General features: G+C 50.0%; 1 protein-coding gene across 1 annotated transcript in view; it reads right to left on the minus strand.

Annotated features, from left to right (window-relative positions):
* frs3 (fibroblast growth factor receptor substrate 3) overlaps positions 1-12152 on the minus strand; it is a 12391-nt gene extending 239 nt beyond the window's left edge. Inside the window, 7 exon segments of the mRNA XM_029249824.1 lie at positions 1-8047; positions 8049-8635; positions 8840-8949; positions 9565-9726; positions 10794-10980; positions 11886-11974; positions 12124-12152. The exon segment at positions 1-8047 is cut by the window's left edge and continues 239 nt beyond it. Of these exon segments, the coding sequence (XP_029105657.1) occupies positions 7342-8047; positions 8049-8635; positions 8840-8949; positions 9565-9726; positions 10794-10980; positions 11886-11951 (1818 nt within the window). The 5' untranslated portion in view covers positions 11952-11974; positions 12124-12152 and the 3' untranslated portion in view covers positions 1-7341.
* Between the last annotated feature and the right edge of the window lie 7887 nt (positions 12153-20039).

The following is a 20039-nucleotide window of genomic DNA, read 5'->3' on the forward strand; positions in this document are numbered from 1 at the left end:
CGGCCGCTCCGTACGGCAAAAGCGGCGAAGCGACGAAGGCGACGCCTGCGCGCGGCGCGGCACGGTGGTTTTTAGCCCTTTACACGAGAACCACCGGCAACAGCCGCCGTCTGCAAACGGTGGAGAAACGGTCACTTGGCTTCGCAAAGTGCTCCGAACGCCAACGAGACCAAGCGGACACCACCCCGTCCGAACGGAATGATCCTGGTGCGCAACCGGAATGACTGTAGCCGACAGAAAACGGAAGGATCCTGGCCCCGGAGAAACACCGCCGGGCGAAACCCAACCGCCGAGCGAAGGTTCGCAAACGCAGACACTTCGGCTTGCGAGCGTTCCGCGTTAGCGGAACGATCCTAGCCAGCGAGGGGAGCCGCGCGAAACACCGCTGCCAATAAGAGGTTATGCAAATGGAATGATTCCAGCCAATGAGGTAGTACACAGAGTAAAAGTGTGCTCGGAGGAGAGCGGCCCGACCCGTCGCCCTCGGCGTTACGCCTCCTGCTGTGTTTTGCAGGCCATGGCTATTGAACCCGAGATGAAGACACAGTCGCTTTTTACGCTCCAAAAGTGCCAGCGTCAGCTCCGCAACAGCACGTGCGTAGACAGATGTGTAACCTGCTGTGAAATGAGAGGGCTCATTCTTCTGAAGAACAGGCCCAGGATTTTCAGCTGGAGAAGACAGCGGAACCCGTGTGGGTAGAAGACAGAGGTGGGACGCGGTCGACAGCTCTCAAAGCATCCTTGACCACGGCAGAGCGGACTTCACAACCCGACATCACGGAGCCGCAAAGCTTGGAAAGTCATCGTGACCGCTGACATCTTCAAGGTCATTCCAAGATGGACAAGTGAGCAATTTCACATTTTCAACCTCAACACCCCGATGCCATCGGAGCGGAAGGCTGACGAGCGCCACGTCGGGAAGCCCGCCGCTGGTCTCCAACACGACCGGTTTCATCCTCGTCTTGATGACCCACGCCGGAAAGGATCATGAGACAAACACGAATGTTTGCGTTTTAGAACCTCTACTCAAAATGAACCTTTAAAGCTCATTTCTCCACTTGAGAACAGACAGGTGAGGGGATTTCAACCTTATACACACGTAATCACTGAATGCAGAGTAGAAAGCTCTCCACCGCGCCGCTGCTTTTCTGCTCTTTGCCCAGATCAAACCCTCATGATGTTTCCCTAGGAGACGCGTGTGCGTGCCCGTGCGTGTGCGTGTGTGCGTGCGCGCGCGCGTGTGTTGGAGGCCAGCGAAAGACGTGCCTGGTCGCTGCGTTCAGTGTCAGTACAGACGCATTGCAAGGGATTCCACCTGAACGCACACTTAAAGAACACAGAGGACCAAACACAAACCTACACCATGTTTTACTTGAAAAATCAAGTAAAAGACTTTAAAAAAAAAGGTGTAATCACATTTTTTTCTTGTCCAACAAAAGAAAAAGTTTGTTTTTGTCCATTTGCCAACGCTGGAGCCGTTCGGCAGGAGAGGAAGCGAAATGCGAGCGCGAGCAGAAACGTCACGCGGAACCGAAGTGCGGACCACAAGGGGTTCGCGGCCCCTCCGCTGACCTCTGCCTGCAAAGCCCGAGATCCCGCACCGCGTTCCGCTTCGCTCGGAACAGATCGACGCCCTCAGCTCTCGAGACACGTATAAAATAAATTAAAAGAGCGTGGCCCCGGTAGGAGCGCCTCCTGTGCTGAAGCCCAGCCCCCTACTGCCCCCTACATTCAAAACACGGTCGTTTTTTTCTTCGTTTTTCCGCTTTTAAATATCGACGCCCACCGTTGTGAATTATACATCTTCCTTGTGCGCGCCGCAAGGAATACATAAAAATTACTCTTTTTTTCCTGTTTTCTTACATCACGTCAACCAAGAAACAGACAGACTGACGTTAAGAGACCGAGACTAAAACCAGAGGCAGATATTTACAGCTCACTTAAACACTTTTAGTACTTAGAGTAACATGCTTTCTGTACAAAAAGATTTTATATATATAGGGGAAACGTCAAATGCATGCTGTAGGGTATGCCGGCGGACCTTCTCCACCTGGTTAAGAGTCTTCCGCGCCGAGGGAAACACGGGGCTCACGGGATCCCGTGTCGGATCCGCTTTTTCCAGACAACGTCCGCCGTGCCACACGACCGGAGGAACAGCAAGATGGGGGCGGCGCGTGAACCGGGACTCTGGGTTCGTCTACTCTGTCCGCGGGGACAGTTACAGAGTACCTTAACTCCGGAGGTCACTTAGACACGGTTGGAGCGGAACCTGCACGGTCGGCACAGGACGCGCGTGCCGTACAAGCCTCGCTCTCAACCACTTGCCGTAAATATCAAAGTAACGTCGGTGGAAAAACTCGCTCTCTTTCCACCGAGACAAAAGAGGTGCGGGGGGTGTGACTCCACGTGGCTCAACTGAAAGCGGACACTTGTCTGTTCGTGGACGAAGGGACACGAAGGACAGGAGGACGAAATGGACCAAGCTTCTCTCTGCAGCAAAGTGCCGCGTGGAATGAGACTCCACCAATACTGTGTGCAAAGTACATAACAAAGAGAACTTGAGCGCCCCCTGCAGGCTAGCCAGCCAGCCAGCTGGTTATGTTATTCCCCGAGTCAGAAACATTATTGGCCACTAAGAAGGAAGGGGTCCCAGGGGTCCCAGGGGTCCCAGGGGTCCGGTCCTCACTTGGTCCCGCTCACAGTCGCGGATGGGGGGCGGGGGACGTGGCTCTAAGGAGACGACAGTGGAATCGGGAGAAAGACGAGCGCTGGACCGCTTTCGCCTGCACCGTGTAAACATTTAAGGGGACCGCGGCACCGTCCGTGCCAGGTGCTCGGCCAGAGGTCCGAACCGAACCGCCATAAAGCGGAAAATAAGCCCGGCAGGAGAGACCCTCCAATCCTGAAGCAGGAACGCTGTGGCGCGTAAACAACGATCACAACGATGACGACGACAACGGAAAAGGATCGCTGCTATTCAACGTGAGGTCTACAATATTTCTGTAAACACGGGTGGGCGAGGTAACTTCTTAGGATTAGGATTCCCCGACAGCCCCGAACCCCCCAAGAGCAGCCCTGCTACTGTCTGCACGACCGTATTTGGCACCTGTCACTTATGGCACAATAAAGTGCTGGCATGAGGCAGAAATGCTGAAACCGAAACGATTAAGCCAGGTGAAATCCTGGTTTTGTGCGAGTGCAAATTTAAAGATGCAAAGAACCCGGGCAGTTCGAGTTCGCTGTAGGTCCATTCGGATTTAAACAAGCGACGGAAACTGACTTCCTGCACATCGCGACGTGACATCATTACCGCCCTACTTCCTGGGAGCGAGTCGCAGAGACCGAGACGTAGTTGCATGTTAAATGTTCACGGCAAAAGACACGCGGCGTCTCGAGGAGCGACGCACGGTGCCGTGTAGGTAAAGCGCGTGTAAATTACAGCGATGCGACGGACTAGAAAGAGACGACAAAACGACACGCTCCGTAGCGACGTGCCACGAGAGCGACGATGGACTAACTGCAAATAATAAGGATCATAGCTGCGGGTAACACCCTGGTCCAGACACGCCGGAGCGAAAATCACACGAGTTCGGTATAATTTCAAGACGCGAACATTTCCCTTTCATTTCTCTTGTCCTGCGCTTACCCTCCCGGCCGACAGGAGGCGGCGAAGACGGGGAAACGGAAGAGAGGTGTGGGACAGCCTTCATTCGACTCGCTTCCACAGCGTTTAAAGCTTGTGTGCGGAATACGGGCGATCGATACATCGATGGCTATGGGATCAATCAGCCACCCGCGATTAAACGGAGCTGGAGGAAACAACAAATTTTTGCCCACCAGTATTAATATTAAAGCAGCTCAAAGTTAATGGAAATATTAAACTAAAGAGTATTTCTTCATTTATGATCGTTATCATTATTAACCTTTCACTGACTGTGGCTCAGCGATACGCCAGCTGCTTTACTCTGTTGTTATTTATTTACCGTGTTGTAACTGAGCTTGTTCAAGTCACTTTGGTGACAAGAGGAGTCCATAAAAACAAAGTGAAGTGGTTTGCAGACTTTGCAGACTTTCGAACACAAGTTATGAACACGCTGTGGACACCAGCAGTTTGCATGTTGAGGAGAAGCGCGTCTCCCTTCTCCACGTCACTTCTGCAATACTGCGGTACTGGACAATGTGAAGGGTCTCGCGAGAGCAAGAGTCCACATTTTTGCTAAATACAGCAACTTTCCAACAACAAAGTTTCCCCAGAAAATGACGAAACGGTGCGTTCTGACAGGACGCACGTGGAAACCCATTTTCGGGCCCGTTTTTTTCGGAACCCTTAGTGCCGAAAGCATCGGATCAGCTCATCTTGCACAAGCTGCTCCATCAATTAGCTTATGCTGGAGTTGTTTTTCTACGTTGTCGTGAATCAATATTTAAAGGAAAGCGAACATCGGGTACAATACAGGAAACTTCACTGTAATCTAGAGCTGCGTTTCAATACTACAGGCTGTAAAAAATTATGGGCTACGTGAGACACGAGCGCACGGTTGCGTGGCGGCCACGGAGTCGCTGGCACCCGAGCGCTCAGGCGGTCGAGTGCGTCTCCAAGCCACAAATGTTGACGGTGAGGGCTCCGGCCCGGAGCCTCCAAGACCAGAGGGACCAAAGCGCACAACAGAAATGCTACGAATGTAAAATGTGCGTCCGCACACGTCGCCGAAAGCCCCATTAAGTCATAAAAGTGCAAGTGATTCGAAGCGCCCCAAAGCAACGGGTGACGCGGTATACCCACACCACAGCGCAGGACCACGTTACGACCACGTTACGAGCGCGACCGCTCATTCCCCAGAAGGTTCCGTCTCCCTCGTCCCCCGCAGACACCCGGTGGCTCCAAGCGCCTCTGGCGGAGGGCGCCGAGCCCGGCTGCTCGCGGGCCCCAGGCGTGGGTCCAACAGAGCGGGCTGCACGTTGCTTTGTGGGTAAAGGAAAGGAGGAGGAGCAGTGAGAGGAAACGCGGAGCATTTTCACAGTCAGATCGATACTCGTGAGGTTTTCTGGATTTGATGCTTAGCCCTCGAGATCCTAATGGCACTATGATCAGACACGGAACGAACGCACGTTCAGACTTTAAATGAGCTCGAGAAGTTTGGCACTTGAAGACGATGGAGGAACGCGGCGCCACTCGCAAGCGGACCACTGGCAACGGACAACTTTCTCTGCAGGACGCTTCCACCCAGAGGGCGAGCTCCGCAACAACAGCGCTTCGGTCCGCCAGACAGCTGGTGACCGAGCCCCGGCCGCAGCGCCGCCAACTGAGCTGACGGCTTCGACCGTGAGCTCTCGTACCCCGTTGCGTGCGCACCGAGCGCCGGCCATACCGCTTTCTGCTCTCTGTACTGGCCTTCGTCCCTTGCGGAGTCTTCTTCGCTCAGCAGCAAGACGGTTCGAGGCAACGGAGCCCGAGACCCGGGGCTCCGCGACGTCAGCGAACGAAGGTCTGAGGGAAGCCAGGAAGCAAAGGGGAAACCCAGGTGTTGCCTCGAGACCATTTCTATGGAGATCTCCGCATCACCCGGGGACGGGGTGTCCTCTGGCAGCCATTTCCATGGAAACCAGTGCCCTGCCCGCATTTGATTTCCGTGTAAAGTGCAGCTCATTGGAATGAAGTTGCGGAAAAAGTGCTCCTCACTTATGCACATTTTTGGCACTAACTTGACTTTTTAAAAGTTGCTACGGAAACTTCAACGTACAGCTAGTCCCCGACTTACCAAGTTAACTAGGCCTGAGACCTGGCGCGTTACTCAACGTTTGCAAGTCGAACGTAAAATGCAGCGCTCCAGGGGCTCATCCTCAATTCTGCAAGCAGCTGCTTGTGTCAAGAACATGGTGTTGGACCGTCGGCGAAATGCAGCTGCGTTCACCCCGAGTTGTTCGTTGCCGCGGAGAAAAGCATCTGCTAAACGACTCAATGTGGACGTCAGTAACCCCGACAGCTCTGCGATCCGGACGGGAACAGAGTTGCGGAACCCCTCCCCCACCCCGCGCCGGTGAGCCGGGATGACTCGTGCATTTACATTTACATTTACGTTTACATTCGTTCATTTAGCAGACGCTTTTGTCCAAAGCGACGCGCATCTCAGCAAAAGTACAATTTACGCATTGCACCCGCATAGCGTTCCGAATCAGATTCGAAAGCGGAATAAAGAACTCTGACCAGAAGCAGATCACGGTGTTGGTGCCCACGCACCCTCCGGGATGCGCTCTTTACTCGACACGTCACATGGCATTCGGCAACACCCGACAGAGGCGTAACAGTAAGAAATAGAGGCATAATTGCAAGAAATGTAAAAAACAATCTAAGTGGTACGTTATCTGCCTCGAAACGCAGACCGCAGCTGCCCATCAACTCACAACTGGAGGTGTTACATGGCGGTGGAGGATCACGGAGAGGCGGCGCTTCGCTGACGACTCAGATCCGGTAGGTGTAGCAGCCGCAGGATCGCCTACGGCTTCTTCACCTTCTCCTTGCCGTTTTGACGAACTCAAAGCAGCCCTTCGCGTTCGCAGTCGCTGTCTGCCAGCACGTTGGGCAAGTCCAACTGCTCTATGAAAAGTAAACGCTAAACACTTGTCGAGAGTCCGGAAAGGCGAAACGTTCCGTACTCAAAAGCGTGTAAGTCGGGGACCCGCCGTATTCCACAACCGGGGAGGCAGAACGCGTTTCGGGGGCAGCCGGCGAAGCACGAGGAACTTCCTGAGCGCAGCGCCAACGCGGCGAGAGCCCGTACGCACCGCTGCGCTCAAGCGACCCGCGTCATTGACCCCGGGGGGCCTTTGGCAAACGCTCACTTCAACTTCAACTTCATTTTGGGGTCCTGACCACGTGACCCTAGTGTGTTTATTGCGCAGGTCAATGCCTGAAAGCAACTGCTCTCCACATGCACTCCGGTTTGTTCAACACAAACACTGAGGGGGGATGGGATGGGATGGGATGGGATGGGATGGGTGGGATGGGGTGGGGGGATGCTTCATACTCCACACTGACCGCAGGGGAGGGGCTCCCCATACCCACACTGAATACTCAACACTCCAAAGCGACTGGCGGTGAAAAGCCAAGAGGACGAAGAGAAAGAAAGACAAGGTGTAGGTGTCCAGAGCTGACAGAAATCCCGCGGCGATGTCATCAGGCCCGGGACACGGCCACTGCCCGCCCCCTGCCACAAAACCACAAACCCAGGCGGCAACGAAAACCAAGCCTCGCTGAAACCACAGAGGAGGCTGATGAGAACCGACACCCCCAGCTGCCCCGTTGGCTCGACCGGTGAAATGAAGGGGGGGGAGGTGCGCGGCTCACAGGGGCAGGTCGGTGCTGTTGTGGCGCGTTTTCCGGGCCGTACCATCATCGCGAGGGAGGGCCCTCTGCAGGTTGGACATGGCGGCCGTCTTCTTCAGGTCGATGACGGCGTAGAATTCGCTGCGGCGCGGCCCAGAGGGAGGCATCTGGTGCTGCAGTGGCTGCTGGGCACCGCCGCCCCCTACGGGCTCCCTGCCGGGCTCTCCGTCCAGCTCCACCTGGATGTAGTTCAGCTGCCTGGAGGGGGCGCCATGGCCATGCTCGCACCCTCCCCTCGCCCCGCCCCCACCCCGGCTCCCACCGCGGCGGTAATCGCAGCCGTAGTCAATGCCCACAGAGCAGTGCGGCTGCCGGGGGGGCCCCAGCGCCATGCGCTCCGTGTTGACGTAGTTGCGCATGGCGTGGCCCCCATCCTGGTGGTAGCCGTTGGGGGTACCGGGTCCCTCGGAAAACTCGTACTCGTCGTAGTCCTCTTCCTCGTATTCGTCGTCTTCGTCCTGCCCCCCTTCCTCGTCATCGTCGTCCTCCTCGTCCCGCTGCAGGGCGCAGTACTCCCACACAGGCGGGAGCGACGGCAGGTTCTCGTAGTTCAGCAGCGCCGTCTTTCGGTGGGCTCCGCCCGCAACCCGCTCGCAGCCGTAACCCTGGGAGGGCAAGGAGGCGGGGCCGTGGGCGTGGCCTTGGGACAAGTGCAGGGGGTGGCCCTCCCCCCCCGCTGCTGCTGCTGCTGGACCCCCCCGAATGCGAGACGCTGCCAGGACACGGGTTGAGGCGGCGCCCACGGCGGCGCGCAGACCCGCGCAGACCGTTGATGTTCTCGTAGGTGAGCTGGGTTGCCTGGCAAACCTCCTGGGGCTCGGGCACCGGGTGCCGGTGAGCCAGGTGGTGGTGGTGGTGGTGGTAGGAGTGCGGGTTGTGCAGGTGAAAGGGTGGCAAAGACTGAGGGCCGCTGCCTTCCATCTCTGAGGCCACGGCTCCCTCCTCGTGGCCTCTGAGGCCATGGGAGTGGTGGGCGTGCCTCTCGCGGTCCAGCATTCGGCGCTGCGCTGGCGTCGGTCCCAGCCTGAACTTCGCCTCCTGGGAGGTGGTCTGCAGGAAGACCTGAGGGTCCCCGTGCTCCTCGTGGGGGCAGCAGTGCATGCCGGGATGGCTGCCTCCCTGACCGCCCACGGGAGGCAAACTGCGAGCGGTCTCCGCGAACGTGCTGGGCCGCACCTCGGGCAGAGAGTGAACGCAGTGCCGACCTCTGACCTCTCCTTCCACACTTGCCGTGTTGACATACGTGTGAGTCTGGAGGGGAAGAGGAGCACATGTGGGGTGTTGGGGTGAAAACATGTGTGCAAAGAGGGCCGTGTCATGTGTGCGGCTCAGCTGGACCACAAGTGCGGGCCATATGGACCTAGAGTGAACTCCTAAGACAGAGGTGACCCGAACCATGAACCACATCTCAGGATGCGGGTGATGCTGAGCGGGCAGAGCAACGAGGACTTTCACCTGGTCATCGTCGGCCAGGGAGGGATGGCGAGAAGAGGCGTGGGAGGAGTCCGCACTGATGGGGTACCCTGGGTAACCATTTGGGAACCCCTGCACCGTGTATGCTGGAGCTGGAGACAGGTGAGTTGGAGAGCGGTTAAGGAGCAAAACAAGGCCTCCCTACAACTCGAAACCGTTACAGATGACTGCGCAATTCTACAGCAGTCGCACGCATTCACGTCGGGACTAATCTCACCAGAAGGCGTAAGAAACAGATCTTGCAAACACGTGTGTTTTTGACCGTGACGCAGATAAGAGATTTACACACATAGACCTCTGCCCGAGCGGTTCTGCGGTTCCGCTCATGGACTGCTCCTGCGGTTCCACCCACAGAACTTCAATGACAAGTCCAGTTGAGGCCACTTTTCACTGTCCCTTTAAGGTCCAAACCAGCAGAACAGCTTGTACCGAGGAAGGAAACAGCTGGTAGTGAAGTGGTTCCAGCTGCTGCCTTTGGACCCAAAGGTTACAGGTTTGATCCCCACCCCCCTTGAGCAAGGTACTTACCCTGAATGTTACCCTCCAGTAACATTACCCAGCTGTATAAATGGGTAAGTAATTGTAAGTCGCTTTGGAGAAAAGCATCAGCGTGAACGTCAAAAAAAAAACGAGCCCAAACGGCACCGTCTGGAGCGCAGCCGTGTGCAGGTAACGAGAACAAAGAGTGCCAAATGAGACGTACGTACTGTTGGGGGTCTGCGGGGTGCGTGGGATGTCCAGCTCAGGGGGGTGTCCGGGGCGGCCCATCATCACCGGTTCTTCAACAACGTTGATGCTGTTGCACTGCATGAGCTCCTGGAGCAGAGTGAAGATCTCTTCAGCCCGTGGACACTTGAAGGCAAAGATCCCTGAGTGGACAACAGCAAACACTGAGTGACAGGTTCAAGTCCGGCCGCCTTCGCAGAGAACGCACACTTCATGTCCTGAAATCCTGTTAGAGGGGGTTGAATGACCTTTATTTTTTGGGGGGGAAAGTACAATTCCAGGACAAAAGAGACGTCACTTCAGAAAATTACTTGCACCTTCTCTTTCAATGGTGCACATTTCACTCATTTATTATCAATAGGCACATGACCGATGCAGGGACACGGTGCTCCAGTGTCTGTCCGGGAAGTATAGGGTTTGAATATTTTCATGATCTGGCTGACACATGTTTACGTATTAAATGTGGTTTGAACGCCAGGCGAAGAAACGGCTACAAAGCTTTCGTCCAACTGGGGGAAACATGAAAAGAGGCGTCTTTTCAAAGTCTCTTCCTGTAGCACAGAGTCGTTCCCAAGAGCTGCCCACCGCAGCTACGACAATTCGACTTGACGAGGAGCTCCGCTCGTCAGCGCATCTCCCACGCAGGAGGCATTTCTTCATGTTTATGAGAACCAAACGCTGCATACACTGGATTCCCTACAGTCATTTACACTTTCATACAGCACAGCAATGTAACACACACACACACACACATGGTATTACAGGGTAATTAATGTAGGGTTTTGAGTTATGAAAAATCATCTTACAAATGGTTTTTTCAGGAAAGTGTTTTCTTCATTTGGTGTGCAAAGACTGTACAAGATATACAATATAATATGATGCTCTATCCCGAAAACAGACTTTTTATCTTTTTGCACTGTCTCACCGGTTTTGAAGATCATACAGGTCTTTCTTTTACCATGTAATTTTGCTGTGCCGAATCATACGTTTTTTTTAAAAAACAGCATACATTGTATTTTCATCAGCCATGCTAGCAGCTTTTCACTGTACTCATCACGTGACATGATCGCTGAGTGTAGTTATAATTATTATTATAACACTGAGACAAAAAACTAGCCACAATAGTTGGCACTTGGTTCGAAGCCCGGTTTGTATGATGGAAGTTATGTGTAGTTGCACATATACTTGTGAGAAAGCAGGTGAGGCTCACCCTGTCCGGTCTGACAGCGACGGCCACTCTCAAAGGAGAAGAGGTTTGAGTCATAGCCGTAGCGGCGTAGGCAGAGGTAGGGCCACCGGACAGCATCGCGCTTGCGTGTGTGCAGGACCAGCTCTGTCTGCGTGAGCTCCATGGTGCCAGAGCCCAGCTCGTTGCCTTCATCGTCCACATTGGTCACCTGCGTGGTTGGTCAGAACCACACAATCGCCGTCAAGAACCTGACTGAAAAGTGGAGCGTTCAAGTTCAAGGAGAACTCCTGTGGGACTGCATGTTGAGTTGGACAATCCAAAGAGGAAGATGAGTGATTCTGTGGGGAAGGTCGGTCTATAATTCAAGTGCACCAAAGAACTTTACGCTGAGGTGCTAAACAGTGTAAGATGGGAAACGCTTGAGGAAGTAAACACTTGAGAGAGTGTGTGTTTATTCAGAAGCAATGTGTTGAAGATGCCCTCTTCCTAAGTCTACAGTTTTAACAGTCTTCTTCATATCACAGCGACACCGACACGGCCCATTGGGTCACAGTGACACCAGGAAGGCTCGATGGGTCACAGCGATAACAGCAAGTCTCGTTGGGTCACGGCAACACTGACATGGTTTTCAACGGGTCACAGCGACACCAGCAAGGCTCGTTGGGTCACAGCGATACCAGCAAGGCTCGTTGGGTCACGGCAACACCGACATGGCTCAATGGGTCACAGTGACACCAGCAAGGCTCGATGGGTCACAGCGATACCAGCAAGTCTCATTGGGTCACGGCAACACTGACATGGTTCAATGGGTCACAGCGACACCGACGCAACTCGTTGGGTCATAGCGACACCAGCAAGGCTTGATGGGTCACAGCGACACCGACATGGTTCGATGGGTCACAGCAACACTAGCAAGGCTTGTTGGGTCACAGTGACACCAGCACCTCTTATAAGTCTGGGTGATTCTAACACTTATAATACTGCAATTTTAGGTATATATATTCCATATCATAATCAGCACCCCAAGTAGCTTGCTCCCCCTTGGGGGGGGGGTCCACTGAAAATGCCAGTGGGGTTGTGTGGATCATGGGGGGGAGGGGGGGGGGAGAGAACCTTGAACTTGGTGGGGTGGTTGTCTGGGACCGAGTCTTTGTACAGGCAACTCCAGCAACTTCCCATTGCTCTAGCAGGCCAGTGGACCCCTGTGGAGAGGACGAAGAAAACACCTTAGACCGCACAGCGACCCCATCTGGAAACACACGGACCAAACGCACATTCTGCAAAATGAGACCAACAGACACACACACCATATACACACACCATATACACACACACACACACAAGCACATACGGGATCGTGAAGCGCTCTCTCTCACCCGGTCCAGGCCATCAGTGGGAATGAGCCACACGTCAATCCCAGAATCCTCTACTGGGCGTCATGGTGACCAAAACCACACGGGTTCAAAGTGCGTTTCCATAGGAAGTGGAAAATTTTCCTCCCTGTCAGAGGGCAGAGAAGCAGTGGTAAGACGTTTTGTGCAAATGTCAATGGGATTTATTTTGTAAAACTTAATGTTCAGTTTAGGAAAAATACGCTAAATGATAAATTCACAAATGTTGATTTAGGAAGTGAGATGAACACAGTTAAACACCAGAAGGGGGGAAAACTGTACTTCACATACATGACACATTTGTCACAGCCGATTGTGAGGACACGTTTGAATGCCTCTCAGTATAAACATCAGTGCTGCCAGCTGGATGGCAGAGCAAGTAGCGCTGCTGTCTCACAGAGCGAGAGGATGTGGGTTTGATCCCCACTTAGTCTGTGTGGAGTTTGCATGTTCTCCCCATTTCTCCCCGGTTTCCTCCGGGTGCTCTGGTTTCCTCCCACAGTCCAAACAGATGCTGTTAAGGTTCCCCCACAGTGTGTGTGTGTGTGTGAGACAGAGAGAGAGTGCGTTCCACCGACGTACGGATGAGTGACCCAGTGTAAGGAGTGTATCTAGCCATGTAAGTCACCTTGGTGAATAAGGTGTGTGGGCTGATAACACTACATAGGGTTCATTGCAAGTTGCTTTGGAGAAAAGAGTCTGCTAAATAAATGGAAAATTGGTAAACGCGGTCCTTTATTGATACACACACGCATGTTGACAGACGTGCTAAAGACACCTCCGGTGGAGCACTTTAGACTGCTGTGAAAATGAGCAGAAATGCAGCCAGGATGAGCAAAAACAGGGCTGTGCAAATGACAGCCCACATCACACATCAGGGAGTTTGTCACGTGCACAGAGCTGCACTCAAATTTGGAGCACAAGGTCAAAGGTCACAATGAACTCCATAACAACAGGTATGTGCAGCTGGTGCTTAAGAGTCAAAGCTTTATGAACTTACTGCTTAACAAGCATTTTCATCCGAAGCCCTTACAATATTAGATATATTTATACAGCAAGGTATTGCTACTGGAGTAATTCACAGTAAACCCCACTGGAGCGTGAGACTTCATGCAAAATTCAGATTACAAATCTGTGCCCTCAAACATTATGCCCCCTGCGGCCAACAGCTGTACAATGACTCTACAGGGAAGACATCTGCAAGTTGGTATTGTATTCAACAGGCATGAGCTCAACTTCTGTAAGTGGCAACGGGACAGCAGGCTGAAGGTTTGGATGTGTTCTCAGAGGGAAACCACTGGAATAAAAACAAAAAAAGAATTAAAAAAACTGCTTTGGTGCATCAGCTGCAGGTAAGAATTCAGACTGAGTCCAGTCCCTACTCCAAAGCACCAACTGCTGGTTAATCCAGCATCGTACCTATGGTTGACCTAAGTGTTCATGTTCAATGAAAGTTAGTTGGTGGAACAAGAAAAAAAGTAAGGAAAAGAACAATAAGTTATTAATAAAACCTTACAGTGAGCTGTGAGTATAAAGTGTTGAAGGAAAGTTACAGTTAGCTGTGACTATAAAGTGTTAAAAAAACAGTGACAGTTAGCTGTGACTATAAAGTGTTAACTGTTACAGTGAGCTGTGACTATAAAGTGCTGAAGGAGATTTACAGTGAGCTGTGAGTATAAAGTGCTGAAAGACATTTACAGTAAGAGGTGACTAAAGTGTTAATAAACAGTTACAGTTAGCTGTGACTATGAAATGGCTTAGGACAGTTACAGTGAGCTGTGACTATAAAGTGTTGAAGGACATGTACAGTTAGCTGTGACTATAAAGCGTTGAAGGACACTTACAGTGAGCTGTGACTATAAAGTGTTGAAGGACATTTACAGTGAGCTGTGACTGTAAAGTGTTTATAAATAGTTACAGTGAGCTGTGACTATAAAGTGTTAATAAACAGTGACAGTTAGCTGTGACTATAAAGTGTTGAAGGACATTTACAGTGAGCTGTGACTATAAAGTGCTGGAGGACAGTGACAGCTGGGACTATAAAGAGTTGAGGACATTTACAGTGAGCTGTGACTGTAAAATGTTAATAAACAGTGACAGTTAGCTGTGACTATAAAGTGTTGAAGGACACTTACAGTGAGCTGTGACTATAAAGTGCTGGAGGACAGTGACAGCTGGGACTATAAAGAGTTGAGGACATTTACAGTGAGCTGTGACTGTAAAATGTTAATAAACAGTGACAGTTAGCTGTGACTATAAAGTGTTGAAGGACACTTACAGTGAGCTGTGACTATAAAGTGCTGGAGGACAGTGACAGCTGGGACTATAAAGAGTTGAGGACATTTACAGTGAGCTGTGACTGTAAAATGTTAATAAACAGTGACAGTTAGCTGTGACTATAAAGTGTTGAAGGACACTTACAGTGAGCTGTGACTATAAAGTGTTAAAAAAACTGTGACAGCTGTGACTATAAAGTGCTAAAGGACATTTACAGTGAGCTGTGACTATAATGTGTTAATAAATAGTTACAGTGAGCTATGACTATAAAGCATTGAAGGACAGTTACAGTTAGCTGTAACTATAAAGTGCTGAAGTACAGTTACAGTGAGAGGTGACTATAAAGTGTTAAAAAAACAGTGACAGCTGTGACTATAAAGCGTTGAAGGACATTTACAGTGAGCTGTGACTATAATGTGTTAATAAATAGTTACAGTGAGCTATGACTATAAAGCATTGAAGGACAGTTACAGTTAGCTGTAACTATAAAGTGCTGAAGTACAGTTACAGTGAGAGGTGACTATAAAGTGTTAAAAAAACAGTGACAGCTGTGACTATAAAGCGTTGAAGGACAGTTACAGGTAGCTGTGACTATAAAGTGTTAAAAAAAACAATGACAGTTAGTTGTGACTATAAAGCGTTGAAGGACAGTTACAGTGAGCTGTGACTATAAAGTGTTGAAGGACAGTTACAGTGAGCTGTGACTATAAAGAGTTGAGGACATTTACAGTGAGCTGTGACTGTAAAGTGTTTATAAATAGTTACAGTGAGGGGTGACTATAAAGTGCTGAAGGACAGTTACAGTGAGCTGTGACGATAAAGTGGCAAAGGACAGTTACAGTGAGCTGTGACTATAAAGTGCTGAAGGACATTTACAGTGAGCTGTGAGTATAAAGTGTTAATAAACAGTGACAGTTAGCTGTGACTATAAAGTGGCGAAGGACAGTTACAGTGAGCTGTGACTATAAAGTGTTAAAAAACAGTGACAGCTGTGACTATAAAGCGTTGAAAGACAGTTACAGTTAGCTGTGACTATAAAGCGTTGGAGGACAGTTACAGTTAGCTGTGACTGTAAAGTGTTTATAAATAGTTACAGTGAGGGGTGAGTATAAAGTGCTGAAGGACATTTACAGTGACCTGTGACTATAAAGCGTTGAAGGACAGTTACAGTTAGCTGTGACTATAAAGCGTTGGAGGACAGTTACAGTTAGCTGTGACTATAAAGTGTTAAAAAAACAGTGACAGTGAGCTGTGACTATAAAGTGTTAAAAAAACTGTGACAGCTGTGACTATAAAGTGCTGAAGGACATTTACAGTGAGCTGTGACTATAATGTGTTAATAAATAGTTACAGTGAGCTATGACTATAAAGCATTGAAGGACAGTTACAGTTAGCTGTAACTATAAAGTGCTGAAGTACAGTTACAGTGAGAGGTGACTATAAAGTGTTAAAAAAACAGTGACAGCTGTGACTATAAAGCGTTGAAGGACAGTTACAGGTAGCTGTGACTATAAAGTGTTAAAAAAAACAATGACAGTTAGTTGTGACTATAAAGTGCTGAAGGACAGTTACAGTGAGCTGTGACTATAAAGTGTTGAAGGACAGTTACAGTGAGCTGTGACTATAAAGAGTTGAGGACATTTACAGTGAGCTGTGACTGTAAAGTGTTTATAAATAGTTACAGTGAGGGGTGACTATAAAGTGCTGAAGGACAGTTACAGTGAGCTGTGACGATAAAGTGGCAAAGGACAGTTACAGTGAGCTGTGACTATAAAGTGCTGAAGGACACTTACAGTGAGCTGTGACTATAAAGTGTTGAAGGACATTTACAGTGAGCTGTGACTGTAAAGTGTTTATAAATAGTTACAGTGAGCTGTGACTATAAAGTGTTAATAAACAGTGACAGTTAGCTGTGACTATAAAGTGGCGAAGGACAGTTACAGTGAGCTGTGACTATAAAGTGTTAAAAAACAGTGACAGCTGTGACTATAAAGCGTTGAAAGACAGTTACAGTTAGCTGTGACTATAAAGCGTTGGAGGACAGTTACAGTTAGCTGTGACTGTAAAGTGTTTATAAATAGTTACAGTGAGGGGTGAGTATAAAGTGCTGAAGGACAGTTACAGTGAGCTGTGAGTATAAAGTGTTAAACAGTGACAGTTAGCTGTGACTATAAAGTGTTAATAAACAGTTACAGTGAGGGGTGACTATAAAGTGCTGAAGGACAGTTACAGTGAGCTGTGACGATAAAGTGGCAAAGGACAGTTACAGTGAGCTGTGACTATAAAGTGCTGAAGGACACTTACAGTGAGCTGTGACTATAAAGTGTTGAAGGACATTTACAGTGAGCTGTGACTGTAAAGTGTTTATAAATAGTTACAGTGAGCTGTGACTATAAAGTGTTAATAAACAGTGACAGTTAGCTGTGACTATAAAGTGGCGAAGGACAGTTACAGTGAGCTGTGACTATAAAGTGTTAAAAAACAGTGACAGCTGTGACTATAAAGCGTTGAAAGACAGTTACAGTTAGCTGTGACTATAAAGCGTTGGAGGACAGTTACAGTTAGCTGTGAGTATAAAGTGTTAAACAGTGACAGTTAGCTGTGACTATAAAGTGTTAATAAACAGTTACAGTGAGGGGTGACTATAAAGTGCTGAAGGACATTTACAGTGAGCTGTGACTATAAAGCGTTGAAGGACAGTTACAGTTAGCTGTGACTATAAAGCGTTGGAGGACAGTTACAGTTAGCTGTGACTATAAAGTGTTAAAAAAACAGTGACAGTGAGCTGTGACTATAAAGTGTTGAAGGACATGTACAGTGAGCTGTGACTATAAAGTGTTTATAAATAGTTACAGTGAGGGGTGACTATAAAGTGTTGAAGGACACTTACAGTGAGCTGTCACGATAAAGTGGCAAAGGACAGTTACAGTTAGCTGTGACTATAAAGAGTTGAGGACATTTACAGTGAGCTGTGACTGTAAAGTGTTTATAAAGAGTTACAGTGAGCTATGACTATAAAGCATTGAAGGACAGTTACAGTGAGCTGTGACTATAAAGTGTTGAAGGTTACAATTAGTGTTGATCACATTACTTATTTATACATTAGAACTCTTTATAGTAACAAAGATCTAACCCTTTACCACACAGGAAAGCCCAACGATGGGAAGTGGTATATTGATGTGGTAATAATAATAATAATAATAATAATAATAATAATAATAATACAGACTGAAACCACTTGACCTGAGCGGAGCTGCAGCAAACTGGAGCCTAATCCAGCAACACAGGGCTGGAGGGGGAGGGGACACACCCAGGACGGGATGCCAGTGCGCTGCAAGGCACCTCAACAGGACTCGAACCCCAGACCCACCAGAGACCAGGATCCAGCCAAACCCGCTGTGCCACCGTGCCCCCCCATAATAATCGTAATAAGAATAATAATAATAATAATAATAATGTAATTTATAGCACTTCCTAATGTAGCTGCCCTTCACGTATGACATTCTCGAACACAGTTACCATTTTACACCTTAAAGTAACACACTTCTCTAGTTTCTAATTCAGGGCAAAGTGGTTACAACTGATGCCACCAGAATGGAAATGACAGGAAGAATAAACCCTCCCAAGTTCATGCCAACTCGGGACCTGCTAGTTGCCGGCACCTCCGCTACACCACCACCATGGTGTCGCTCCCAAGCGCCCCAAGAACGGCACAAGATATGTTCCACACACACTCCTCGTTCCAGATACTCTTCATGGCACAGCTGACAAAAGCACCTGGCCACATTTTCATTATCAGCACATATGTCACAAAAACACGGTGTTGAACCCAAGTAAACACGGTATCACCTAATAAATACAGCTCCACCGCAGATGATGTTGGGCCAGACCCCCTTCACTGGTTCATTCATTCATTCATTCATTCATTGTAGGGTCACTGTCACACAGGAGGCAGAGTCACTCTAAATGTTCACTGATGATGGGAGGAGCAGCAGGGTGGTAACACACAGCACTCTTACACTGTCATTACAGTGACATTTACATTTATTCAATGCTTTTCTCCAAAGCAACTTACACTGGTAAACTACAGTTATTTACTCATTTATACAGCAGGGTAATTTTTTACTGGAGCAAGGTAGCGGAAGTGCCTGGCTCAAGGGTCCCACAGCTGGATGGTGGGATTCAAGCCCGCAACCTTTGGATACAAAGGCAGCAGCTCTAAGCACTACACTACCAGTTGCCCACATTACAGTGTCACGGCAGTGACTTTCCAGTGACACTGCAGTGCTACAATGCTGGTAAACAGACAGATTCCGTCAGCATCAGCATCACCAAGTGTTACCCAGATCATGTTGCAGCCTTAGTGTTGCAGTGTTACAATGTAACAGCTGACTGGAAGCGCTGTGCGTCTGTGTGTGTGTGCGTGCGTGCGCGCGCGTGTGTGTGTGTGTGTGTGTGTGTGTATGTGGGTGTGTTAACCTGTATGATCACTCGCCGTTACACTGTACCATTACTGCGCTATTATTACTGCGATATAACGGTGTTCCATCTCAGATGAGCGCAGCGCAGCGCAGCGCATCACAACAAGCAGGCTCACCGCTAGTGTCACACACCTCTAGTGTCACACACTGCGCTCACACGCCACTACAACGGACACACACACTCAGACACTGCCAGAGAGGCTGCGGTGTGTCCCCGATCGTGTGTCCATCCTCTGCAGATGAGACGCGACTCACATCTTGTTCCTCCAGCATCGCGATCCGATGCGATGCGATGCGAAGCGATGCGATGCGATGCGATGCGATGCGATGCGATGCGATCCCGATCGGAGCCCGAGTCCCGCGCGCCGCTCACCTTCCCGGGACCGTGATTAACGGCTGTCCGCGGAGCGTCGATGCACGCGGACACGTTGAGACGGAGAGGCGAAAACAAACACAAACACAGAGTGTCAGCGTGTGTGTGTGTGTGTGTGTGTGTGTGTGTGTTAATGCCCGTCAATGTCCGCCCCGCATCTGCGCAGGCCTCGGGATGCCGCCCCCTCCCCTCCCCTCCCCTCCCCGCCCAGCCCCGTCCCGCCCCCTCCGCCGAGTCAGAGTTCAGCGCAAACGACGCGCGGCGCGAGATCAGCAAGAAGGGAGACCGGCTGGAGGACTGTGCGCGTGCTGGGTACGAAGGAGCGCAGATAATAATAATAATAATAATAATAATAAGAAGAAGAAGAAGCATTTCCCGCTGAACTATAACATGAAGATGCTATGCTCAGTATTTTGTGGATTTTTTGCTCAAACTTAAGAGAAATAAAATACGTAATGAAATAATATGAATGATAATAAATGTGTGCAATAAAAACAAAGGAGGCCTCTGGAGACGAGAGTCACGCACCGTCAGTGCGCTCTGTCCACAGGGGGTAACGAACGAGGCTTGAGTGGGGGCTGGAGTGGCCGGGAGCCGAGGGGGGGGGTGGTTTATTGGTCCACACGGCAAACCCTCCCTCCAGGTTTATGCGGGTCGTGTTTTCATGTGTCACTTATGTTATGTCCCCATTTCTACAGCTCGGAATTTAGTGTCGGATATGAGTCCCGCTGTTCGGGTACCAGCG

This window comes from Scleropages formosus, chromosome 2 (genome assembly GCF_900964775.1).
Source record: "Scleropages formosus chromosome 2, fSclFor1.1, whole genome shotgun sequence".
NCBI classification, from domain to species: Eukaryota; Metazoa; Chordata; class Actinopteri; order Osteoglossiformes; family Osteoglossidae; genus Scleropages; species Scleropages formosus.